We start from the raw sequence: 27,995 nt of genomic DNA on the forward strand, positions 1-27,995 counted from the left end.
CACAAAAGTTTAGGAGGGGTTTAAGATACCATTAACACATTAAGACACACAGAGATTAAAGGAGTCACCCAGAATCTCACAATGTACCTAAACCGGGAGTGTAAGGTATTCATTTATTGTTTGATTAATTAAAATATTTCGGTCACTTAAAACTTAATGAAGGTAATAGTGATTTAATTTAAAGACCATGGGCCATATTATGTATGAAGGTGCCCTTTCCCTGTTTGCGCCTGGCAAACCTTAAAACAGGTGCGCCGGGTGCACACAGAGAAAGTGCACCCTATTACATAGAATGCACTGCCCCCAGGGGGTGCTTCACTATGCTGGCGGCAACCCGCCTGCACTTTGAAGGGGGATTAGAGATCCCCTTGTACCCTCCTGCAATGGGATGTCTGGGGGGTCCATGCGGTCCCATATTCCCCCTTCAGAGGGCTGCCATCAGGGGGCACACTGAGAGTGTGCCATCTTTTAGGTGGTGCACTGTCAGTGCCCCTCCTGAGATTGTCTTTGCCTCTGCGACTGCGCCTGTAATACGGCATGGGGCACGCTCCCATGCAAATGAGGGAACGCCCCCCAAAGATAGCACTGGAGCTTTAAGTGCACCAGCGCTATCGGTCTTACAGAAGAAGCCACACAAATGTCTGCGGCCCCTTCTGTAATACCAAATGCCCCGGGGGTGCACAAAGTGGGCGCAAACACCCATTGCGCACCCAGGGCACTTTCTGTAATATGGCCTGCTACGTTAAAATACAATACAATGCTATCACAGAGATCCAACATATCTATAAACAGGCAGTAATTCTTCTCCAGTGATTCAGCTAGGATTCAGACCCAGGTCAGTGGACACCAAAGCTGGCAGCTCATTCCCATAGGCCACATCTTTATTCTATCATGTATGTTCCATCTGAGATTTTAACCTAAGCCTGTTTTCATTATTTAGTGAGGAGGGTTGGATTTACTAGGTTTATCATTCACACTGCGTAAATACCGTTCACAGTAGGCACATGTCTGAATTGCGCTGATGCTGAACATTATAGAGATGATATAATATATTCATCATTAACATATTTAGGCATAGAGAAATGTGATGTCACTAAGTCTAATGATGTCACATAATGTCACTTCCTGTGATGCAGTTAGTGGTCAAATATCTGGTGGCCTGCCTCTCACCTCCTAAGCTGCTTTGAAAGGCTGAGAGGTATGGTTTGAACTTTTCAAAGCTCCTATATTTACAAAAGGTATCTTTGCCTTAACCCCTTCAGTGCCCATGACGAGCTGGACTCGTCATGGGCCGCGGTGGCGCTGTGCCCATGACGAGTCCAGCTCGTCATAGACCCCGCCCGCTAATGCAACGGCCGGCACTGGGCGGGGAAAGGGGCGGGCACTGAAGGGGTTAATGTGAGATCAGAGATTCAGAACTGTAAGGCAAACATTTGAAAAAGGATTGTGTAAGAAGAAGCACTGGCACTAATTCGCAGTTTCCCCTCCCTGTAGTCTGGGCAGGGAAAACAGTGTCCCTTGTGTTTGCAGAAGAGAAACAAGCATTGACAATTGAAGAAAGGCACTGTTTTGGTGTTTGATGTTTTTACTTTCAGGGTTTCTTTATTTTACTTTGACTTAGTTCCAGCAAATTTCCTTAAATCTGTGAATGTACAAACATGCCCTCTGTCTCCAACAGGTGATAGTGATCTTCTCTGATGGACTGGACGAGGGTGTGGAAGAGCTTGAAAAAGTATCGGAACAACTCAGGAAGGAAGGTACAGTGCTGTTGCACGACTCTTGTGCTGTTGCGCGACTCTAGTGCTGTGGTGTGACTCCAGCGCTGTGGTGTGACTCTTGTGAAGAGTAGACAAGATCTACTGACATTAAGTGTGCCAGTCTCCATGCACCTCTATAATCTTTCTTCTGCCCTGAACTCAAGACATCCTAGGAACAGCCTCTTTAGCTCAGATCCCATCTGTACTTAAGCAAAAGACATGCATAGAGCAACAATTGTTTCCTCTGATTTTGCACCCCAAAAAAATGTGTCCAATTTTATTAAAAACAGAAAGTCATAGTTATTTCTTTCTCTTACTGTGCATCATCTGACCAATTCTTTTTAGGCTTTCTAAATACTTATAGGAGACGTGCTGTTGACCATGGCCTTTTTGACTCAAAGATGTTGTACCTCTTGGATTTGAAAACATTGAAAGATGCTACAGGGATCACATGGGTAGCAAAGTCTTTCCACAGAATGATGGTTCTTTTTGTACATAAACCTATTCTAAATCTGTGTGTAATTGGACAGTCAGCCTCCCAGGCTTAAGACCTCATTTAGAGTTTGGCAGATTGAGTACTCCATCACAAATGTGACATAGTACCCTGCCTGCAAAACTCTTGGTCTGTCCACCTCATTTTTTTTTTTAATTGACATGTTTTTATTAGGGTTTTGCATGTATTGCATCACAAGAAACATTCACATTTATAAGCGTGAATCGTTGTGCCATAACGTCATGGACCTTTAAGAAAGCTATAGTGCGTGTATACTGTAGTCCATTAGCTGCTGAGATCTCCTGTGATGGCCCGAGAGACTTGTCTTCCCATAGGTCGGTTCTATCCGGCCCCCAAGCAAATCATCCTGATCGTGCCTACACCTTCCGTCTCGATCGGGGTCAACTTTACCTCCCCAACTTGGTCTATGCAGCGTTCCCTTCTTTCCCAGATTCCCTATCATGTCGTGTAACTAGAACAACGGTGTGGAAACCGCCAACTGGGGCTATTGCCGCCTACGGGGCGGCTTGGGTGGGGCCCTGGGGTAGGGGGGGGGCCCGAAACTAGGTAAAGTAGGGGGGGAAGGAGGCAGTGAGTGAAGTATGGGGGGGGAGAGGGTGCGGGATCGGCGGACGTGAAGCTCCCGTGGCAGATTATGTATGGACTGGTGGTAAGTGTATGTGGTGCGCTCCGGGGCTCCCCAGGGGGAGGGGGGGGGGGCGGGCCCACCCCTCATCGCGAAGCAGGGGACTGGGTTCGTACTTGCCCTCACGTCTAGGTATGTTACCTACCTTATGGGCTGCTCGTGTCCTCTGCCGATCCGGGGCGGTCGGGGGAGGCCTCTGGGGCATGGGGGGTGGATTGTGTCATGTCTGGGGCCTCCCCCGTCGCGCTTGCTTGCTTAAAAAGGATGAGGAGCTGCGCCCACTCCATAGATATCGGGCGTTTGCGGGCGCCCTTCGCCTCCTCTTCTCGCAGCAGCTCCTCCTCTGCTGCCCCCCACTTGAGCACCGCGCCCACCCATGCCGGACCGGACGGCCCCTCTGGGGCCCTCCAGTGCATCGCGATGTTTCTCTTCGCGAGGAGAAGGGCCAAGGAAATGAACTTCCACTGCACCTTCGCGGATTTCCTCCTCGGGGCTATCCCCAGCACACATTCCTCCCAGGTGGGGGCGGACGGGAGTTCGGTTGTTGCTCGAATGGCTTGGTGTTCTCCTCCCCAGAAACGTTGTATGGATGGGCAGGCCCAAAACATATGTTTGAAATCGGCGTCTACCTGGTGGCAGCGGGGACATTCAAATCGTGTATCGGGGTAAAACCGGTGGAGTTTGTCCGTGGTGAGGTATGCCCGGTTTAGGATATTAAATTGAATATTTTTGAATCGCGCGTTCCTGGACACCTTTTTTGGGGATTCCAGGGCTTTACGCCACTCCGCATCATGGAATACTCTGCCTTCGTCGTCGTCCCATGTTTCCCGAAGGTTGTCCAGGGAGACGTCTGTGAGCTCCCGGATCGCTTTATAAAGCCAGGTGATGAGGTGGCTGCCTGCTCCCATACGCAGCACTGTGTGTAACACCGGATGTGTCGGGGGTTCCCCATCGCGTGTGTGCCAGAAACGGCCACTACTCTCCAGCAGCTGCCTGTGTTTCAAAAATTGCCCTTGGGGGAGGTCATGCCACTCCACCAGTTGTGCGTATGTCCTCAGTTGTCCCTCTTGGAACAAAGCCTCCATCTCTGTGACCCCATGATCCGTCTACACCTGGAGGGCCCTCGTGGTGTAGTACCCGCTCTGTCGGGGGAAGCCCACAAGGGGTTGTAGAGGGGAATATAGTGGCTGGCCCTTCGACATGCGGTGGATCCTCATCATGCATCTGCGGGCTATAGCGACCTGGAGCGGGTGCGTGCGTGTCGGTTTGGAGCCCGGCATGAGCAGTCGGCAGATCACAGGCAAAGGCAGTTTGCCTCCCTCCGTGATCGTCTCCCCTATGTGTCGCTCTGCCGTCCAGTGGGACAGCCACTGGAGCTGTGCCGCAAGAAAGTACGATTCAAAGGATGGTGCTCCCAGGCCTCCGGCTGTCGTGGAGAGGTACAGTGTGCGCAGCGCTACTCGGTGTCGGCCGCCCCCCCATATCAGAGCTGTCTGCAGCGCGTCTAGTTCCCGAAAGAAGGAGCGCGGCGGGATGATAGGGAGGTTCGCAAAGTAGTAAAGCATCCTTGGGACCATGATCATTTTTGCAAGAGCATGGGTGCTAGTGGCAATGTCTTCCAAAACCCTACCGCCGAACGCAGGCTCGTCAGTGCCCTTCGATGGTTCCCCTCAAAGAGGTCTCTGGGGGAATGATATAGGTGCACCCCCAAATATCTGGGGGCTGTCCCATCCCATCTCAGCGCCTGATCGCCCAACGTTATCTCTAGGGGTTCCGCGTGGGTGCCCAAAGGGAAAATGGACGATTTCTCCCAGTTGACCCGGAGTCCCGAGATTCCCTCGTACTCTCACAGCGTCGTCCAGATTGGCGTGAGGTCAGCCGAGATATCACGGACATATATCAGGAGATCGTCCGCATATAATGACACACAGTGGGTGACGTCTGCTATGGGTATCCCCCATGCCTCCCCCTCCCGTCGCAGTCTTATGGCCAGGGGTTCCATCGCCAGGGCAAAGAGGAGAGGAGAGAGGGGGCATCCCTGCCTGGTCCCGCGGGTCACTGGGAATGGTGCCGATATAAGTTTGCCGAGTCTCACTCTGGAGGTGAGGCCTCCGTATAGCAGCTGGGTATAGGCCAGCAGCGTGGGCCCAACACCTACGTGTCGCAGGACCTCGAATAGGTAAGGCCACAGCAGGGTATCAAACGCCTTCTCCAGGTCCAGGACGAGACACGCCGCCTGGGGAAATCGTTCTTTCGTCTGATCCTGAATGTGGAAAAGGCGGCGCAAATTATGTGAGGTGTTACGCCGTGGAACGAATCCACATTGATCCGTATGCACCAGTGTGGGAAGGATTTGGCTGTAGCGTTCCGCTAAGATTTTCCCTAGGATCTTGCAGTCCGTGTTCAGAAGCGTTATCGGCCAGTAGGACGCCGGGAGCACGGGATCTCTGTATGGCTTCAAGAAGGTCACCAATATCGACGCCCGCATCGAGTCTGGGAGCATTTTGCGGGCTACCGCCTCTTCGTATATGGAGACCAGCCGCGGCGCCAACAGTGTCGCGAATGTGTTATAGTACTCAATCGGGAATCCGTCTGTGCCTGGCGCTTTCCCGTGTGCTAGGGCTTTAATTGCTTGCTTCACATCGACCGGTTTGAGTTTCTTGTCTAGTTCCTTACCGATCGTGGGGGGAATCGTGGGCAGGGGCGATCCGCCTAGGAAACCGGTAAGGTCTCCCGAGGGTCTGACCCGTGGGGATCGGTACAGGGCCGCATTGTACGCGTGGAAGATGTGCAGGATATCCGTCTGCGAACATTTGAGCTGCCCGTCCGGGGTCCGGAGCTCTGTGATTGGGCGTGGCGCTGTGTCTTGCTTGGCTAGCCAAGCCAGGAGGGATGCCGCCCTATTCCCCTCTTTGTGTGTCCGTGTTGCGTATGCCCGAAAGTTATATTTGCGCAGATCTCGCAGCGCTGTTGCATGGGAGGATTTGGCCGCTGATAGTTGCGCCTCGGTGGCGTCTCCCCGATCCACCCTTTTCGAGAGTTCCGCGAGCTGGGTCTCCGCCCCCCGCAATGCCCTGTCTAGCACTCTCCTGACCCCAACTACTTGTTGAATGCAGTGGCCTCTGGCGCTTACCTTGAATGCATCCCATTCAAATGAACGCGTGGACGCCGTGTTATCATTTTGCCGAAATTGGCCCTGCATAAATTCCTCAAGGTTTTGGCGGAATACCGGGTCTGTGAGGCATTCCCGGGGCATCCTCCATGTTGGGATCGGGGGGTGAGGAGGTTTCCATCGGAGGACCGCCGTGTGTGCATCGTGATCCAACACTACTCTGCCTAGGTAGTCCGACTCTTGTACTGAGGGTAAGAGCGACGTGGAGCATAGGAATCTGTCTAGCCGGACCCTCAGATCGTGTGGGATCAAATGAAAGGAGTAAAGCTTCGTGGTGGGATGGTGAGTTCTCCAAATGTCTGCTAGTCCCCATCTGTCTGCCCAGCTGCGGAGGTCTGTGGCCTGCTTGTATGCTGATGAGTGGGCTGGCGGGGGGTGCGAGCGGTCCAGGTGTGGATCTAGGGTGCAATTGTAATACCCTCCCAGGAGCCATGGGACCGATGTGTGATGGGCCAACGTGCGTGTAAGTTTGCCCCAGTAGCCCTCCTGTTCTGTGTTGGGGGCGTATATACTCCCTATCAGTAGTGGTTGGCCCTCTAACAGTCCCGTCAGTATTGCATAGCGGCCCTCTCTGTCCACGAGTCTGCTTTGCTCCTTAAACGGCACCCCCGGTCTGATCCAAACTAGTGCACCCCTAGCAAATGCAGAGTAGGTCGTGGCACATATTATGCCTCGCCATTTTCTCTGTAGTCGGTCTGCCTCCCCCGCCGTCAGATGCGTTTCTTGTAAGAGCGCTACCTGGGCCTTTTGTCTCTTGATGTAGGCATAAACGGAATATCGCTTGCGGGCGGTATGCATTCCCCGAACATTAAGTGTCAGGAATTTTATGTCTGTGTTAGGAGAGTTGTGGGACATGTTGTGGGAGGTCACGTGTATACGTCCTTGTTGTATTGTGGACCCCTCAGCCGTCGCGTCCGACCCCTCGCCCACCACCCACCGTCCGTCTGTGTACTGCTTCGTCCGTGAAGGTTGCCTTGCCCGCTCTGGGAATGACGGGGAGGGAACACATAGGGTAGGGAGGTGAACTGCAACAACGGTGGGAAACAGTCCCAATACTGGGGGCGCATCGTGCAAAGCGATGTGCCCAAACTGGTTGCCATGGTGTAACTTTTGTTCGTAACCGTGGGGGTGGTGGATCTGGTGGCTGCCGACTCCCGCTCTGGCGGTTGCCCGTATATCATTGATGTCTATAAATGTCCTGCCCGGTGTCGGGCTCAGTGGTTATTCTATTCCATGTGTGTCCGCGGTCTGGGGGGTCACCACGGGGGGTGTCATCGAGCCCTCTCGCGATCCTGGCGTGGCACTCTTTTCGTCGTCCAAGCTAAAGATGTGAGGGCCACGTTCCGAATCCGATCCTCTGTCCTGGGGACTCAGAGTGGCCACCGCCTGGCGAGCCTTCTGACGCTCCGCTATAATCTGTGCGAGGTCCGGGGAGCTGGCGGTGGTAGTTCCGGTCCACCCACTAATCGGCGTGGAGGAGGCCCTCCGGGTCCGGCGGCCCGGGCGCCCAGGCGTCGCTCTCGGGCGAGGGCCGGGGCCATCCCCGGGGTGCTGTGTGAGCTGTTCCGCCCATGTCGCCGCTTCTCCCGGGTCTGTGAAGAAGTGCGTCTCGCCTCCATAGATGATCTTGAGGCGGACCGGGAAGAGGAACGCATATTGTATGTTTTTCAAGCGCAGGGTACGCTTCACTGCCAGGAAGGTGGCCCGCTGCTGCTGGACCGCCCGGGAGTAGTCCGGAAACAGCATAACTTGCTTGTCCTCTAGCTGCAGCCGTCCCCGCTGTCTGGCGGCCCGTAGGATAGCGTCTCGGTCCTGATAATGGAGGAGTTTGAGCAAGAAGGGGCGAGGGGGCATGCCCGGCTGCGGTCTGCGGGCCGGCACTCTGTGGGCCCTCTCCATGGAGAAAAACACGGTGAGAGCGTCTGCTGGCGTGAATGTGGCGATCCAATCCGAGATGTATTTGACCGGGTTGGGTCCTTCGATTCCTTCCGGCAAATTCATGATCCGGATGTTGCTCCGTCTGGAGCGCCCTTCTAGGTCGTCCGTCTTATCCTCCAGCACCTTTATCCGAGTGAGTAGGTCCTGGAGCGTGTTGCCCTGCTTTTGCACCTGCGGTTCCAGTGTTTGGAGAGAGTGCGCGCTTTGCGCCACTTTGTCCGCCAATTTCCTGTGGTCGTCGAAGGAGGAGGCCCAGGTCTGATGACAACTCGCCGAACCTTCCTTCCATTGCCACTCAAGATTGTTCTATGGCTGCCAGGACCCGGTCCAGTTTTCTGGACGTGGGGTCATCTTTGACGGGCTCGGTGCCGTGGGGGGTCTCGTCGGTGTTGGCTCGGTCGTCCTGGACTGGTGAGAGACTGGCGGCATCCCTGCCGTTTTTTGACGACCCATTGTGGTGTCGGTGGATACGTCCGCTCACTGGTGCCCCCACTTTGATTGGTCTGGTAGGCCCGATCTCCCCGCAGTTGTGGCACTTCAGGGAGCTGTCACCACCGGGCCGTGTCCCACTGTCTCGTTGGAGAGCGCACCGCCCGCAGCCCTCCTGGTCTTCAGCTCGTCGACGGGGCTGGCACACGGGAGGTCAGCGACCTCGCAGCGTCCGCGGGCCCGCCCCGTACTTCGTGCGGAGGTGAGTATTCCGCTTCCTCTGGGCCCCAGAAAGTGCAACCGAGCCCGTCTCCGTGAGGCTCAGAGGTTCTCTCGGAACGCCGCACGCCCCTGGCGGGTCCCTCTCATCCCGTCGGGCCCCGTGGTATCAGCGCCGTAGGCCTCACATACTCCTCGCGCTTCCTGACCTGGCAGTCCCTCAGAGTCTATGGGGTGCGCACGATTGGGCCAGTCAAGCAATGGTGCGCGGTCGAGGCTCACCTCTCTCCTCCGCTGGTGACCCTGTCCGAGGCTCCGCACTTCCCCCGTCGCCTGGCCGCTGGCGTCCGCTAAGGCTGTGGCTGGGGCCCCTCGTCCCGGGCTCCCGAGGACAGCGGGCTGCTCCCCTCACCCCCGTCAGGTGCTGCACCAACTATCACCCCCTGACAGAACGCTGGAGTCTCCACGTAACTCGCGCCCCGATCGGGGCTCACCTGCTGTGTGGGCCGCTCCATCAGGCTGTCGTCACCCCGGCGAGAATCCAGCCCGGCATCCTCTGTCCGCCGCCACTGGGGGGGAGGGGATCAGCGCCCTCCCGCCGCTCCGCTCTCGTCACCGCCGGAGCCCCCAGGCCGTCCCCCCGGATCCTGCTTTTGCCTCACTGTCGCTGGGCACCCGCACGGGCGGTCGCGATCACCAGCCGGGTCAATCGTGCTGCCTGGGACGCCGTGGCTCCCCAGTCTCGTCGCCTCTCCTCTCCAATCCGTCCGCCATCTTGTGTGCGGTCTGCCAGTGTCCGCGCGCGGAGCCCCCGGCACCGCCCCAGCCTTGATCTCGGGGAGCTGGAGCCGGTCAGGAGTGTCACCGCTGTTGCTGGGCTCGATTCGCCACGTTTCAGGGTCGGTGGATGCCCGGGGCAGGTAGGACTAATTGTTTTACGGGCTGCCGAGCAGGAGCCTCAGGGAGAGGAGTCCGCCATCTTGGCTGGCTCGGCCACGCCCCCCTTGGTCTGTCCACCTCATTTGAGACACATGAACCTTAAGTATTCTGTCAACAATGCCCCCCCCCCCCATGAAATCCCACCCTCCTCCCCCTCTCATTCGGTCGGTTAATTGAATACTTCTTGGAGGGAGGACGTTTCACCGCCCGCCCTATTTAACATTTACAGTGTAATGTCTGTGTCTTCCTGCTGTCACTTCCAGGAGAAACCTGGCATTGAGGGACCTTGCCATCCTGGTAGAAAGCTCCCAGAGAGTGGGGGTCAATTGCTTTTTGTTTAAAAAAAAAAAAAAAAAGTCCTTCTTTTGGTGGGCAGTTGTCAAAACCGACAGCAGTCATCCGCAAAACTTTTAGTACACTGAAAGGAAGTGGCAGTCATCTATAAATTTGGTGGGTGGAGTACCGTAGAGATGGCAGAGGTAGTGTCCTAAATGGTTAAGGTGCTAAGATTGACCAGGGTCCCTCCTAAATCCTGGATGTTCTCACCCACCACTCGGTCTCTGTCTGTGGGAAACCTTATCTCCTTGATGCGTGCAATTCACATCTGTCTTTATTTTAGTAATGTGATTTTCAGTGTTCATACTGTTCTAGAACTGTTTACTGTTGTTTTTCATGTATCTTGACGAAGCTGCTTCTAACTGCATGAGCATGTAACAAAATGTAAATTAATAAGTGAACAGATAAATAAAATTATTGATATTAGTGTGAAGGGAGCTTGGGTCAGGGCTTGTATGTGGGTGAAACAAATCAGCGAAATTTGCTTTTCATATCCTGTTAAAGGAGACTGAGGTATGTGCATCAGAACTCCAGGAAAAAAGATGAATTGTTGAATTGAAAACTTATATTGAGCAATCGGGCTTGTTCACTAATACAACAGCAGGTGATTGTCAGCGGTTAGGTATGAGTTACAGAAGCCCACTTTGAAAAGCAGTAGAGCTAGAGGAATACTTTGAAATAAATGCGGGGTTGTTGTCCTCACCAACTACCCTTTGGGAGGCCTTCAAAACAGTCATTTGGTAACAGGCCAAATCCTACCTCTTAGTGAGGATGAAAGATTAGGAAAGCGAGATATAGAGAATTGAGGCCCGAATCATCACACTGGAAAAAAGCTTCAAATCCTCATATTGCAGTACCACTCCTAGACAACTTGGAATCACTAAATTTAGACTGAAGCAAAAAGTGCTCAACATGGCACATTTCTTTCATAAACATAGAAGCCAAATTCTTGCAACCAGATCAGCTAAGGTGCTTCACACCATTGTCCATAAGTGACCAAAATAGCTTTGTGCCTGGTAGAAATGCATGTCACTGCCTGAGGCACCCTCAGGTGGTGCAGATAAGGACCGATGATAATCTGGGGCTCAAAGACATTAGTATGAGTGGACTCCGAACAGACTTTTGATACTGTACCCTGGACTTCATGCTCCAGGCTCTACAAAGTATGAAGTTTGACCCTCCCTTATTCGAATATAAGGACTGTCGGCGCAGGTCAGAATTAAAGGAGTCCTCTTCCCGTTTCTCTATTGAACGAGACACCGGCCAGGTCTGCCGTTTTCTCCGCTCTTATTTTTCCTAGGAATCGAGCTCCTCAGAGTTGATAAGGAGAAACACTCAGGTGACAGGGTTTTGATGGAAGAGAGGCTACGAGGACATGGTGTCATTGCACACTAACTTTATGTTATTGTCTGTTCAGCAACCTGAGAATACCTTTCGAAGACAAATCCAAATCGTATAGGCATATGGCAAAGGCTCAGACTCAAGGTAAATTTGTATATTTGGGCAAATCAACATATGTCTATATAAAGGATGACCATCTTATGTGCCTGCCACGAACCCAGCTGTGTGTAGCAGGTGGCCACTTCAGAAACCTAGTTATAAATGTTGCGGAAAGGCCAAAAAAGTATTGGGACTGAAATATTACCCCACTGTTTAATTGTTAAGAAGGAAGGAATAGTTCCAAAAAACATATATCTAATAGATTCTGAAAGAGGACACTTCAGGTGTCAGATCAAAAAGCTTATTTCGACTGTAAATTCAAATTACCTGGTTCTACAAATGTAAAACCAGGTAGATTTTCATCCAGGTAAATCAGTAGGTGAGGGGAATGGGCGGTTTAAGTTTTAATATGGTCCAACATTGCTTTTTGTAAGCATTCTTTTTGAGGCACCTTTTCCACCCTGGAAGCAGTCAGGACTATGTGATTGTCAAGATTGATAGAAATCCTTTTCTAAGGTGGAAACACTTGACAATTGGTGATGTGCGTGTCTGCAAATACACTGTTCCCATTCATAAGCTGTGCAGAAGATATGCAAAAGCATTCTGCCAACTTGTCTCCTGCATATTTGAAGGGGTTGACAAGTGTTGGGGTCTACCCCTGGGCCCAGCAGTTAAAACCACTTAAGGAAGAATATGAAGCAGGTTAAATGGTGCACAATTTTCTTAGTGGTGTTAGTGAGTCAGCTTTGACAGCCTGATAGTATGAGAAGAGGCAAATGGGCCAGATGCATGATGGGGGCCATTATTTACTTTTTAGTTCAATATGATTCACATTTATTAAATTATTTTGTTTCAATAGGGTTAAGTGCATTGTTCACCGTCGTTCTGGAAGGCGCTAGTGGAATCCACGATATTTCGCTTATCGAGTTCGGAAGAGGGTTTGAATACCAATCTCAGTTAACGATAGGGATGCAGGATATTGGCAGAAGATTGTTCAAAGCGCTGGTAAGTTGTAATTGTATCTTGATGGTAGCCATGGAAACTTAACTCATCATCTTAGAGTACTCAATGTTTGACTATTGTCCTGGTTTGCTTGCAGGACAGGTAAGTGCCTGGTCTCAGAGTACTCAATGTGTCACTATCGCCTGGTTTGCTTTCAGAGACAGTAAGGTGTAGTTGAACAGTGAATATTGACATTCAAACATAATTATTTGTCTCAGATTGTGCAATGTGTGATCATTGCCCTGGATCACTTCCAGAAGTTGTAATTGTATTTTGAAGGTGGGCATGAAAACATGACTCGGTGTGTGTGTGTGTGTGTGTTTGGTGTGGTGTGTGTGGTGTGTGTGTGTGTGTGTGTGTGTATATATAAAAAAAATTCAAAATTTATTTATTATGTTTTGGCTCTCAAAGAGGGCCACATAAACATGTACAGACAAAGCAACACAGTCATCACAAGTACAAGAATTATAAAAACATAGTATTCGGACCGTAATAGGTACACTGCAAGCCATCAGTCCCACAAGGCCGGGCCGGCACAATCTTCCAGAGAATTTAATAAATAGCTAAAAATCCTTTAAAAAAGTTAAAAACATAAGCACAAAACATTTCATTTGGTGGGCAATAAAGTGCATGAAGAAAATCTTGTAAAGTGACAATGCTGAGGCGAAGACAAATTACTTTAAGCCATCGCTTGCGCAAGCTACGTAACATAGGACAAATCAAAAGTACATGCATACAGTCCTGGTTATTTAATTTACATAGATTGCACAATGGTGAAGTGCCATGCCATTTAGACAGCAACACGTTAAGAGGGATTAAGTCATAACGTAATAAAAACCAAAACCTACGTATCCCATGTGGCAGGTTCCACAGGGCATATGGTTGGGGCTGTTTCAACCTATAGGAGGAGATCAGCGGCTCCACATTCCTTTTATCTCCAACTGTTTTTTTGTCAGATAGAAAACAATACTCCCACGAAGCCTCCCTGAGGACCTGCTTTAACTGCGTGGGAGAATAGGAGAAAAGAGCGCTTTCATCCAGTCTAAGGATTTTCACAGCCCTTCTAAAATTACTAACAAGTTTAGAGAACTCCTTAAAATTGCCCAAAAGTTCATTTTTGAGTAAAACTCGCAGGGTTCCTTCTCTCGCTCTGGCTAAGCTGGCTACCCACCTTATTAAGGCGCACAGCCCCTGAACCCAGGCACTCCTGAGTCCAAAATCCAGCCTGCAAGCAGCCAGTGGACAGGCATTGTTAAGATTCGAGAGGGATCTTAGGAGTTTTCCCTCAGTCTTGTGGCAAAAGTCCCAATATTTTATCTCAATTATTTCTATACCATACAAGATGGTTGCGGGGATTTTAGCTCTAAATACTTCTAGAAGGCTAGAAAAATGTCTTTTCCCCGTTGCCAGGTATAGGGACTTTAACCCATTGCCTTGGGCAAGAGCTTTGCGGGAGCAATGCTCTATATGAGAATTCTCGCTCATATTGACCGAGAATATTTTCCCTAAAAAGGTATAACAAGTTACGACCTCCAATCTAAGCCCTCCGATAGCCCAACCAAAATTTGTCGAGCGGCATTTCTTCCTACCAGCAATACACATCACTTTACTTTTATTAATATTGATCTTCATATGATGCTCCCCAGCAAAGTCCTGAAGAGCCTGAAGCCGATTAGCCAGACCCACGGGAGTTAAGTCAAGCAATAACACATCATCGGCATACATCAGACAGGCTATTGGCACCCCTCCTATCAACGGTGCGATCCCCTCACTATGGGACACAGCTGCAGGGAGGTCAGTTGTGTATAGGGAAAACAACAGGGGCGCCAATAAGCAGCCCTGTTTAAGGCCATTCTGAGATGGTATTTTGGCCGACAGCCCCCTTTCGCCCCCCATTAAGACCCTGCACCAGGTCTCAGTGTGCAGAGCCCGCACCAATTCCAGCAGGGGAGTAGGGACACCCATCCTCGCCAATTTTCTCCACAGCGTTCCCCGATCTACTTTATCGAACGCTGTGGAGAAATCAATGAAGGCGGCGTATACAACACCCCCTCTCACCTGGACATATTTATCAGTAATAACCTGAAGGGCAGTCAGGTTGTCCAGAGTGCCATGTTCCCTTCGGAAGCCAGTCTGTTCCAACGGCAAGATGTTGCGCTCCTCGACCCAATCAGAAAGAGATCTCAGGAGGCATTTCGCAAAGACCTTTCCGATGGAGTCGAGGAGCGCAATCATGCGATAGTTACTGGGACTGTCCCTTGCTCCCTTTTTGAAGATAGGGACCAGAATGCTTCCTCTCCACGATGCAGGGACACGTTTAGAAAGATGGCATGCCCTAAACAGGGGGTACAAGATTTTACTCCAGGTTGAAGGGTCTTGTTTTAGGACCGTCATCGGAAGCTCATCCGGTCCCATAGCCCCAGAGGATCGCATATTTTTTATAGCCAACTCGATTTCCTTCTCAGAGGGAAAGAAGACCGAGTCATCAGGGGCAGCATACATGAAGTTATCCACACCTGTGGTCCCATTCCCTGCATATAATTCTCGGATATGAGAGGACCATAGATCTTCTGGTATAGCTATGGGAGTAGGGGAGTGGCGAGTACCACATCCTTTCCCGATTATTGCCCAAAAATCTTTAATGTTGCCATAAGCAGCAGATTCCCTTAATTTAATCCATACTTCATCCTCCCTGTCCCTTTTAATTTTTAGCTTAAGTCTGCTTCTCTTTCTTTTTAACCTAGCGATATCTTTCCCACGTTCCAGTACCCTTTCGACGTACTGTGCACGGATTAGTTTGTTTAATTCCCTATTCAGATTACGGAGAGTTAGAGAAACTACCTCTCCTTTTTTCCTAGGGGGGACAGTTTTTTTAGCATTCAATAAAATCTTTACCAAGAATTCCTCAAAACAAACTATTTCATTTCCGTTCCACTCTTCTATTTCCCTAAGGGTATCGGTCAGTAGCTCCTGCACCCCATTAATGGCAGCATTATTCCAGAAGCATCTTCCAGATGTCGAGTGGAAGGTAGCCTCCCTGCCATTTAGCGACCAGGATGCCGTATTCATAGAATTTAACGAAATTGATAGTGACAATATACTGTGGTCGCTCAGAGTCGTGGGTGTGATCTTTAAGTCAAGAATCTGGGGAAACAGACTGTAGCTGGCGATAGCATAGTCCAAAATTGATGACCCAAAGGGGGATTTGTGGGTATGATTTGCGGGGACGTCGGATGGAAATCTTCCATTTAAGATAATACCATCCCCGATCGCTAATTCTTTTAACAAGATCTTCCCCCTTTTATTTGTCTTTAAGTTTTCAGGGAAGAACGTCTGGGGGATGCAATGTGCTTCCTCCTTAGCTTTATCCCTGAAGAGTTTTAGACTAGCGTTTGAAACTTTACAATTCAAATCACCGATAAGCAAAATTACAGGAAAAGGAGGTGAATTTTTTATCTTATCCATATACTGGAGAACCCGCTGCAATTTATCATTAAAACATTCCTCAGGCGGAATATACACATTGAAAATTACCATGGGATATTTTACATTGTCATGGAACATATTTTCTAATGTTATTGTGTGGAAAAGTCTACTGGAGTCAAAATCTCCATTGAAACTTATTTGACAGTAAACAAGCGAGCCCCCCCCTAGCATGCCCTTTCTTAGAGGGCGCAGCCGGAACTTCCAAAACATAAAAATCTTTTAAAGGCGTTAACCTATCTATGCACCATGTTTCCTGGATGCACAATATATCAGCCTCCAGAGTGGATAAAAAGGTCATTTTCTCCGGGCTGCTATGGAATCCGGCCGCATTCCAGGAAATTATGTTTAAGGCTGGGTTAAAGATGGTGGAACAATTTGGGGTTATCCTTATTTTTTGTTGATAATGCACTATGGAGCCAATTCCACCGGTTATTGTCATCATTGAGTGTGGAATTCTCAACTAGTGGGAGAGGCTTCACGTGCGATACTGTGCGTTTTCCCCTGGAAACCCAAATTTTCAGGTCTCTCAGAGGAGAGGTTACCCCGTTTTGTTCACCACCCCTCAACCCCTGCTTATCGAAAGAGTTTGGCTTGCCTGGGGTAGGGATAGGTAGAATATCAATACCTAAGCGTTGAAAATTTTCAGCCTGTTCTAGTATCAAATTTGTTATGATAGGGGAATAAAATTTCACCCGAATACTCAAAACCCGACTACCACCCAACAAAGTTACCAGTTCAATGTCTCTAGACTGAATGTGATAGAGACATTCAACCTCACTGAAACGCTTGAGAAGCCAGGCTCTATTTAATAAGAGGTCAGTATCAAATAATGGAACAAAATCTAGTACACGCACATCCACAGGGGCCTTTGACGTACTTACAGGCCGGGCCGGAGGGCGAGAATTTTCAGAGTCAATTGTTACCACAAAGGGGGGGGCCAAAGGGTTTAAAAACCCAGATGGATTAGAAATTGGACCTCCAAGAGCACTCCGAGAAGGAGAGCCTGGGAGAGAGCCCCCAATTTGTGGTAAATCTTCCTGGGAAGGCAGGCTGCCTTGTTCAATTTCCTCCTCCACCGAGGTTGAAGAGGATACATTCACACCCATGTCCACTTTTAAAGCAGTAGAAAAGGATTCCCCATTCCTTATTTCATTCTCCCTTGTCTCTGTGCATTTTTGGAAAATGATCCTCCGTTGCTTCTTCTTTCTATACTTTCGAATAGGTTTCCTCTTACTGGCTTTGGTACTTTTTTGTTTACCATATTTTCTCTTTTCTTCATTGACCTCAGATTTGTCGGCCAGGAGGTCTTTTCCGCCATCCGGGACAAAGATAGGAAATAATTCCTGAACCGTTTTGGGGCCTGGCAAGACTTTATCCTCCTCCTCTATCTCCAGGACTATATTCTTGATACAGTTAGAGGCTGCAGTATAAGGCAACTCCTTATGAGGGACCATAGAAGACTCTTCATTTTTCCTAACTAGTTCGCTTCTAATGGCTTTGAATTTCCCCTCAGATACAGATTGTTCAGACTTAGGGGGAGAGGCCTTACTCGCATCCGGCACTTTCTGCAGCAATAACTTTAGGATCTGGGTAACTGATTCAAGGATACAGTCCGAGCTGCCTACAAATTTCCCTAGAAGCAGCAAAATTGAAGCAAGGAGTTGTTCCAGCGCGATCATGGACTCAGAGATCGGCTTTTCTCGTGCTTCTGCAGTGCAGATATTATCCAGGAGATTGAGGTCGAGGCTCTTGGAAGAGTTTAGCAAGTCAGATATTTCATGACTATTTAGCGACGGGGTGCTACTATACAGCATTAACCCTGATGGGGTGGCTCCCCCCTGAACTTTAAATTGCTCCAGAGATTCCACTTTAGCAGGGCTTACGTAGCGTCCCCATAGTTCCAAATCAATGGATAGTGCAGACAGGTCATCCCCCGGCCTGTCATTCATGGGTAACTGAGGGATCGATGGTATGTGCACTGGCTCACTTATAATCGTCAACTTCCCATCTGTAGGGTCCCGAAAGGGAGACCCTCCTGCCATAGTTTGGGGGGCCCCCTGCTGGACCTGGGGAAATCGGGGCACAGAGGTAGTTGGTACGTGTACTTCCAAGACTTTAGTATCTGGATTATGTAGAGTCGCACATTTAGGTTTTTTTATACCAGATAGATCCCAAAGTTCAGATAACAGACATTGTCTTTTTAAAGGTGGGTTGGTTACTGACTTGTTTCTTGTGCGGAAGGTAGTTAATTTCCGGGCAGGTTTTTCTCCCACTACCCTTCCTGATCGTAAAGTTTTAGACATTTTCCACAGTAATTAAAAAGAAATGTAGCAATATAAAATGAATAAAAGTCTGGAGTTGAGTCAGTCCCTGGCACAGCAGGTAGGACCAGGGTGCAGTATAGCTATCACAGTACTTGCATCAAATTACCCTTCTACTCAAATGGGCACGAATGCAGACAAATAATTACAATGTAAAAAATGAGAAATAAGGGACCGGGCCCAGCCCGGCCTACCTCGGTCACTGAGGGCCACAGAGGGCCCGCCCTTTGCCCGGGCTTAGCCCCGGCGCCGACCCGCGCGCGATCCCGCGACGCGGCCTTCAGCTGATCTTATGTGCGCCTCCAGGCGCTGGCGCTGCGTTCAATGAGCGCGCCGCCGCTAGTGCTGCCGGGAGATGGAGTCCCGGGGCGGCGACGCTGACTCTGGCACGGTGTGACTCTTGGCGGTGGCGGTGACAGCAATGGCGTGTTCCGGCGTTTTGCAGGCTAACCAGGTAGGTTTTTCAGCTGTATATATACATAAATATACATATATATAAATTCACTGAAAAAACAAAGGTTTCAGGGACGTTTTAAGAGGCCTTTGTCAAGTTACCAGAGTGTTGACAGGAAGACGTTTAAATCATGATACGTCATAGTAGACATGGAAGAGTTACTCTTTGTGCGTAATTCATTGATAACGAAAAAAACATGATTTTCAACCTCATAGTTACAAATAATAATAGCAAATGCTTTACCAGAAATGGCATAATCACAATCTTTTTTTTTATTTTTTGTTTATTATTGTAAATTTAAAACCTTGCTGAGTACACATAGCAATGTCCAGTAAGATGGCATATACATTCCGGGTTATTTCCACACGTAATACAATGTACATAACTTAACATTTATGAGTGTCTGGGCTCCCGATCCCTGGCGTGTAAGTGGTTTCTTAATGGTTCGTTTGGGTTAATCGCTTAGGTCTGAGTCTGATTCCTCCGTAGGGGAGGCACAAATGTTGCCGTGGTACAAATTCCACTTGCCCCACACCCTCTCCCATTTTTGGGGACACCCTTTGTGCATAAAGACTGCTTTTTCTGCCACCATTGCCCTATCTAGGTCTTGACAACATTGCTGATGTTGGGGGGTAGTGTGTGTGCCCCAGTGCTGCGCAATGTTGCGTTTAGCAAGTGTAATCCCAAGGGTCGCCCAGGCCTGTGCTGCATGGTTGAGGTCTGTGGGCTTCCAGATATTGAGCAGGCACTTCCGTGGCTCAGGTGGAACCTCGAAACCACAAACCCGCGTAATTGTCTCCATAACTACCTCCCAGTAGCGTGTTATGTTCGGACAGCCCCATAGTGTGTGGTAAAATGTGCCCTCTTGCCCACAGGCCATAATCACAATCTTAAAATTTCTGGTATTGAACCTTGCCCCGAACCTGAAGAGATTATATGAATGCATATCATACGTCATAACAATTCATAGATATAGAAGAGTTATTTCTGCATTCTAAAAATTCATTTGATCGCTTGTGCGCACAGTATTTCGACTTTATATCTGCAAGGGTCAGAGATAAAATCACGCCATTGTTACCATTTTAAATTTTGAAAGTAAAAATCTAAATAAAAAATAAAAAATAGAATGAATTAAATACGAATACTAAATTGAATTTTACATTTGACACCGGAATTATGATTCCTGAATTAATTGTATTTTACATACATATGAAACGTGGAACAACAAGTAACACTTCCCATGTGTAGCATAAATACATTTCAGTCCTGATTGACACACTCTGGAAAAATACAATGCCAAGTCGCATTAATTTGCAAATGTGAGTAAATCAGTGATAAATATTAATTCAGGTAAAGACAAGATTGTACAGGTACTTGCTTGATAAACACCCTGTTTGGATAACTTCCCAAACACGCAGATTGCTGAACATATACATATTGGAGGATATATATCATGAATGGATACTAGAGCCCTCTATGGGACATAGCGGAGGAACCTTGATAATGACCTCCTATTCAAGGGCCAATGCCCAATTGTATGCACACAGATACACATCATAGACAGCAAGTCAAGATGTTCACAGAGATAAAGATACAATCAAGGACAAATGTCCACATATAGAACCGTACCCAAAATCAAATCATGACCAATGTGAATGTGCACCCAATGTAAAATGTATATGTCACGGAGAAAACAACACCCACTACCAAAGAATAAATAAAAGGAGACTTAGTAAAGAATAATAGATAGAAAGTATTTGTAGAATGATAAAATGGACGATAGTCCTGAATATGGTTACAGCAGAGTTACGGATAGATATTGGCCAGGCATCAGAGACCAATATGGGTATTCAATTCTTCCTCCCTATTAAGGCCATAAGGCGTCCTGAATTTGTTTCACTCACCCATACTGGCACTCCCATAGCCACTTACTTTAGTATATATGTTTAACACTCAGTAACCTTTAGAAACCACTCCCAATCACTCAAATGACAGTGATGTCACTGACCATGTTATGAGTGATGTAATATGTGAGGTCATAAGCAGTGCATTGCAGGGGCATAAGTTATAGTTAGCTCCATAAACAAAAGTTCAGCACTCACAGGGGGTATGCTCACCAATTTGTTATTGGTTTGTAAATACGCTAAGACATGTTTCGGCAATCTGCCTTCGTCAATGTCAGCAAAAGCGCCATTATTGCTCTCTTTTGTACATCAGTTTCTGTCAGATGGACTTTGGGCTAGATTTAGAGTTTAGAATGTAGAAGATGCAAAACATCCGCCAAAAGTTCAGGGAATGGTCCATCCACCATTTTTACAGTGTATTTGGCCTCTGTGCTCCCTTAAAATATGGCAGAAGGGACATCCATCGATGTTTGACAGATGCTCCACATTAGCCAGGCTCTTAATCTCAAGTCTGTTGAGCATCCACATAGGAACTCATGCCAAAATCAATTTTCAAAATGTATTTACAAATATTTTCTAAAACGTAATCAAACTAAAGGTTATAGTAGATATAAAGGCCCACACTCACATAACACAGTTCACACATTCTCACACACATTAAAAACGAGTTCCTGTTTACAAAGGTATATTAAAGCCTCCCCAAGGTTGACTTTGGTATGGTCCAAGGTGGCCATATAAAACAGGTACACCGAATAATTGTCGTTGTTGGAGGTATTTGATGACATATTTTGTGTCCATGCTCTTACGATTGTGAATTTGTCTGTGTACCACTGTGACTGAGTCTTGTCTCTATTTCTCCAGTCCCAAGTCGCTGAAAAGACTTGCTGCTGCACTCTGTGTAAGTGCATTGGTGACAAAGGTGCGGTCGGGGCCTATGGGAAAGCAGGACAGAAGGTGAGAGCAAGTCGGTGTAGAAACTTCTTTCAACCTGTAATATAATGTTGATTTGGTTAACGTAGGGGACATAATCTCAAAAAATCCCAAGGTACCATATAAAAAATAATAAAACAACATAATTAGGTATGAACTCAGATTACCTTGGAGAGACCACAGAACTGTTATGAGATACCCTGTTGGACCTGGGGCTAAAAATAGCAGTACCACCTGATATTGTTGAAACATTTAAATAGAATATTTGTTGTTTCATTTCTTTCTTTCTTTATTTCTTTTATCTCTCCAGAAGTTTCATGAATGTTTTTTTCTAATGCCCAATGGTAGAATAAATGGAGAACCCCTCTTATGCTTCATGCAGTCAACCTAAAGCCGCTCTCTAAGTGCTGGAGATATTTCCATAGTTCGGATAGGATCTTACCACATTGTGAATTATAAAAATCTATGTGACATAAATGAGATAGTGATGCAAAATAAATAAAAAAACACAAACTAAACAATGACGTAATAATATTTACTAGTCAGCAGAAGTGCAGTAGAACTCAAAAAACAGTATTTTTCAAAGTATATCTTGTTGATCATACTGCCGCTTTAGCACTAGAATGGTATTCTTCGTTTGAATTGATTAAGCAATTATTTTCAGAAAGTCCTTTTAAGAGTTTTTCCCATACCATAATTGAAACAAAATAAAGCATGTGCATAGAAATGGAACCGAGAAACAGTAGTAAAGTCTACATTTCAGTGTTCATCAGGACATTGGAAGCCAGCATAGCCAAGCCTTGCATGGGAGAAAGGAGAAATCAACAATGCTAGATTGGCAGTATATCCACCTGAAATAAATTTCACAAATTTTGTGAAAATCTGGTATTCCTTCCACCTTCCTAAAACAACGTTGGATACCATAGGCAAAAAAGTGATTTGCAAATATTCCACCCAACATAACATTTAAAGTTAGAGCACAGCTGTCACAAATCATTGCTGAATGCAGCATAGTATTAAAGCCTGATGTAATTCACCCAAGTGTTTCATTATTTTCATCCATTTTGTTGCGATCCAAGCAAAGACCACCCTAATATATCAAAATTATGGTTGGTCCCTTGAAGTACATTCGTAGTGGAAATAGCAAAGCTTCTAGATACATCAAGAAGTATACAGAATGTCTTGACATTGTTTTTAGGTCTGGCCTTTGAGACAGCTCTAGATTTCTCACCAGACTATTGTGTTTGAAAACAAATAAAGAGCTAATATACATACATAGAGGGACTTTTATTTAACGAGATTCTACCATTGGTCCATTAATCTGTCATTTACATTTTTCTTTTGCCCACGAAAGCATAAAGAATGGGGCTATGGGTCAGCCATTTTACCTATTGGCTCCCTTCACTTTGAGTGACCGTACAAAGCTAGTGCAAAGTGTTCACTACTGCCAAAAAATATGCCCCTTTCTCATCAGTGATAGAGCTTGTTCAAAGTGTGTTATTTATGTATTTTTTATTTTAATATTAAATATTGGCTGGCTACTTTGCCTTCACTTCAGCGACGAAATTAGATGAGGATATATTTTCTGTCTGTTTTTTTGACTTGCTGTGATAGGTTTAAGTGACATTGTAACATTGTAGTAGTCTTGAATTTGAGTGCTTGTTTATGTGAATTATTCTTGTACCCATCAGAAACAAAAATACTAAAAAGAAAAAAAAGAAAAAATGCATGGAGCAGCTGGAACTCTTTTTATTTATAAACTATCACTAGTAAACAGCCACATCACTGGATATTTTTCAAATGTTATATTTTCTATACAAGAATATGGCAGCCTTATTTAGTTGGTGGCGTAATATCTCTTTTTTAAATTTTATTTTTGTGGCATATGCTTGCCATAAAAAAATATTTAAACAATATGACCTTTGGCACCAGCCTTAAAGCCAGACCTATTGACTTTGCCAATGTCTATTTTAGGTTGTGATAATGAGGGTATCAATACAATTAGCCAACTGCAGGAAAGTTATAGCCACTGCTCCAGTTCAGAGTGGCGGAAACATTCATTTTCAACCATGTTCTTTCAGGGGCGCATAGGTTTGAAGGGCCTCCCTGGGCACGCTGGAGAAGAAGGAGCATCGGTAAGTCAGCCACATTTTATTTCTTAGTTGACCAAATGTACGAGCTGAATCATTGTTCATAATCCTCGAAAAGTAATTTATTCAAATCTCAGTTTACATCATATTTCATGTGATGCACCCTTGTATCGCATCGTTGTGTAATGACATGGGGGCAGCAAGTAATTGACGCACAGATAATGTATTATGTTCGTTATTTAACCTTTATGTAAGCCATTGTCTTAGGTAAGCTTGCCTCCATTTTATGAACTGCTTTCAACGTCTGAAACAGGAAATGACATCAGAAGAGGACAGGAAGTCCAGTATTCATATTTATTACAGTAGCAAATGTACAAGATACACTGGTTGCTAAACACGTCTCCCAAGGAGCACTACACGCCATATCTGATCTCCATTACAGCTACAACCAATTTGAGGCTGTGACAACACAGACTTGTATGTAGTCCAAAGTATACTTTACAATAGTCACCATTACTTCATATTGGATGAGCTTGATTCAGTAGGGCGAGACTAGTCATCTTGAATATTCACAAACTCAGGCAGCTCAGAAATCACTACTGATATCTGGAATCCTGATTGGCTAATCAGGCAAGGGTAAGAAGATGTGGCTAGAGGAGACACTGAGTTCACTTGCAGCTGAGGAGACTAGACCGTCAGAAGAGTTTGAGGAAACCCTTAGGCACAGGCGAGATAAAATCAAATGGGTCCCATCAGCATCTGTTTTTCACGATTAAGGCCCACTTTTATAAATGGACACCGATCTTTTGTGGTGGTCAAGACTTCCAAAAGAAGACAGTGCAAGCTATTATCTCTTCCCAGTTGTCCTAGGATTAGTTCTGCACAAGAAGGCCTCTAACATCGCTCTGCATCATTCATTATCTTGGGTGAAGGCCTGAGTGTCTTCCCAGCCACAGACATACATTTAAGTATTGTCCAGGGGTAATTGACTGACTAATGACCAAATTGTTTGAATGTAAAAGGAGACCATTGACAGACCAGGCCACAAAATAGCCTCCTAAAGGGTTGTATGGCACAACAACGCATTCCTAAACCACGCATGCCTTAACCACGTGGTCTTTACAATGACCGCGTCTTTACCACGCATGCCTTTACAACGAATTTCGGGCCAGCCAAACAGTCATGCGCTCTTTGCATGTTCTAAACCCAGACTGCATTACAACCTGGGTGGAGAACATGCCCATGCTCCCATTCCCTGTCTGAACACTGAACCAGGGCGCTCAGACCATTCACAACACTTCATTGCAGCATTGTGATTGGCTTTGGGGAGCCTGGGTGATTCCTGCTTCCTACTTGCGCAGAAGCCAGGAAGAGGATGGAGCGGACGGAAGAGAGAAGGCGGCCTGCCAAGTGTTCTTATTTTTTTTGTCTTTTAAACCCCCTTACCCTATCCTACCATTCCCTCCTCCCAGCCTCACTGATGCTTCACAGGAGCAGCCGCTACTGGTTTGCATTCCGCCTGACACTGTCGCTGTGCAGGTGTTTTGAATCTTGTCTGCAGTGTGGTGAGAACGGTGTATATGTCATGGCAGATGGCCATGTACTGCCAATGCGCCATTGACAGGAGATCATAAACCAACTAGATTTGAGGAAAGCCCATAAAGCCATCAGTATTGAATAGGTCACCTATCCTTTTACAGTTTCCTGCCACACAGTAGACGTTGAGCCATGGAGTACGGGGGAATCCAGATTCCCTATAATCGGTGTCTGAGGTGATACGGGGTGGATAATCCTCGCTGACATTGAATCCTATCCCAACCTCGATGGGAGCTCGGAGCACCAGGGAGATATACACTCAGACTGGAAGGTGCGGTTTCAGTAGCCATGGGACCTTCCAGGTATGAATGCCTAACATCACTTGATCAATAAAGTGCCAATGCATTTCAGTGCTAGGCCGGGACCACTCTACCATATAACGCAGCTGTGCCGCTTGATAATAGCACATTTGATTGAGAACCCCATGTCCTCCAACCAACTGGGGTAGGTATGCCCGTGTCTTTGCCATTCACACCTTCCTACCATCCCAGAAGAATTCTCAAATAAGACGCTGTAATCTCCCTGGCATCTATGGGTGAGGTTGTAGTGGCAGAATCTGCATGACATACAAATGTTTCAGTAAGAATGTCAGCCAAGAGAGACCGTAACCTTTCCATTTGGACATGGCTGAGCGGGTGGTCTTCAGGAGTGTTGCATAGTTATGTTCTGAAGTTTTGCCAGGAGTAGGATGTATCTGCAGGCCCAGGTATCCCACCCCACTGTGGGACCCAGGTGAACGGGAATCTGATCCCGAGCTGAGCTCTAGCAACCTTTGGAATGGTGAGGATCAAAATAGAGGACCTTTGGAAGTTGGCTTTGAACCAAAAGTTCCTCCAAAGGTCACCAGTTCTCCTATCACCACAGACAGTGAATCGTGAGGGTTCGACAAAATTAGTAAGACATCGTCAGCATAGAGTGCGATTTGGTTTTCCCTGCCCCGCCCATGGCTATACCTGTAATATGCATGTTATTTCGTTTCCGTTCGGCAAAGGGCTCCAGTTATATGGGGCAAATAGTAGAAGTGACAGGGAGCAGCCCTGACAAGTGCCTCAAGCGATAGGAGAGGGCTGAGACAAGAGTCCTTTAACCCTCACCATTGCCTTAAGGGAAGCATAGCTACACTGGATTCATCAACAGAACTGTGGATCAAGGCCAAAGCGCGCCAACACCGCATGGAGATCTGGCCAGTGGACCCGATTAAATGCCACCTCTGCATCGATAGAGAGGAGAATGGTTGGTGTGCAGGTGTGCAGCATCTTATCCAGAAGGTGGCAGATACGTTTGTATTGTCGCTGCAGCCCCACTTGGGTATAAATCCTGTCTGGTCAGGGTCCACAACGCCTTGCATTTAGGGAGCCAATCTGTTTAGCCATAACACCAATGTTTTGCGCTCATCCTGGGAAACTAACTGGGCAGCCTGCTCTATGGGTGCGAATGAGTATGATTTCTTGGTTCGCAAGTTCTGGGTCCACAAAGCAAAAAAGATGAGTGGCGTAGTCCTCCAATTTCCCCGGTACTGCCTGTAAGGGAACACCTGTGATGCGTACATTGGAGTTCTGAGATCGAATTTCGAGGTCCTCAAGTTGATAGTGCAGCTCCATGTTCTTGTCTCGTAGTTCAATGAGTTCTCGGCGGTGACCATCCAGCTCTTCTTCACGGCAGTCATAGGTTTGCTCCAAAGAATCCACTCACTGACCCAAATCACCTACATCACTTCTGAGGTCCTTCACGTCCCTCACTATTTCCTGGTTGAGGGTAGGAAAATCCTCCCAGAGAATCCCAAAGAGTTGTTGCAGGAATGCCCTCGTCACCTCAATGTCATCCCCAGGAGGGCCCTCCATCGCTGTCTCATCAGCCGGGGGTGGGGGAAGATGCTTCTCTGTTCAGGTCCATCTTTCTCGCCGGGGTCGTGGTGAAGATGTCCTTAAGGGTGGTGTCTTTTTTTGTGTTGCGCCAGTAAGTCCTAGTGGTCCCAGGAGCGGGCCCCTGTTCCAACTGGAAAGTGGAAGGCTAAGGTGAGAAAAGTGGCAGTTAGTATCGGAGTGGTAGACTGAACATTCAGAGTACAGCGCCCACCAGAGATTCGCAAGGCAGGGGAGAATGCAGTCGAAGGGGAGCTGGGGGCTGCACCTCAAATGCAAAAGGGGGCTCTGCCATGTGTCACACCCTCCGGGTGACTTGCTGCTGTGCTGGGGATGCGGGGCTGCTACACTGTAGTCTGATACGATGTGATGAGCAGGGCTGGAAGTGACCGCTGCTGTAAATCAGGGCTAAGGGCGTAGTGGAGGTAGTAAGGTGGGGTCCCTGGAGGTCTGAAAGACTTCCACATAGCACAAATCTGCATCATACACTGGAAAAGGGGGATCCCCACACTGAGCAAAGGATCCCAGAGAGTGAATTAAAGACCCAAGAATGGCCCAGCACTCCCCCTCAGCACCCGAGTATCTATCCAGGCAGCATCTGGTTCAGCCGGTCCCTCCAGACGCTCCTCTTTTCACAGGAAACCAACCTCCAGGGCTCATACTCATGCGGGGAGGCACAGAGCAGGAACGGCCCCCACAGGTAGGCAGCATGCAGGGGGCACTTGGGCAGTCAAAGAACCTCCAGCAGGCCTCACCAGGCCCTCTACGCGCTCTCCCGACCAGCTCTCCCAAGCAAGGGTTTAGTCTTGCACAAGGCTCCACTCCAGCCCCAGCCAAGCTCCAGCACTTTCAGGCAGATGGGGAGGTAGGGGAGCAGAGGGGTGTCAGTCCACAAGCTGTGTTGGGCCGTGGACTGGCGAACTGAGTAGACTGCCATCCCGGCCTGCACGCTCTCTCACCCCCTTCTGCTCCCTGCTGGGT

General features: G+C 47.8%; 1 protein-coding gene across 1 annotated transcript in view; it reads left to right on the forward strand.

Moving 5' to 3' along the window:
• The window catches only part of LOC146789044 (collagen alpha-6(VI) chain-like), a 788,523-nt gene that overhangs the window by 538,460 nt on the left and 222,068 nt on the right, over window positions 1-27,995 (forward strand). Inside the window, exons 11-14 of the mRNA XM_085631022.1 lie at window positions 1,679-1,757; window positions 12,229-12,374; window positions 21,398-21,490; window positions 23,548-23,601. Coding sequence (XP_085487148.1) covers window positions 1,679-1,757; window positions 12,229-12,374; window positions 21,398-21,490; window positions 23,548-23,601 — 372 coding nt within the window. The remainder of the gene's footprint in view (window positions 1-1,678; window positions 1,758-12,228; window positions 12,375-21,397; window positions 21,491-23,547; window positions 23,602-27,995) is intronic.

The sequence above is a fragment of the Triturus cristatus genome, chromosome 10, assembly GCF_964204655.1.
Source record: "Triturus cristatus chromosome 10, aTriCri1.1, whole genome shotgun sequence".
In the NCBI taxonomy this organism is placed as follows: domain Eukaryota; kingdom Metazoa; phylum Chordata; class Amphibia; order Caudata; family Salamandridae; genus Triturus; species Triturus cristatus.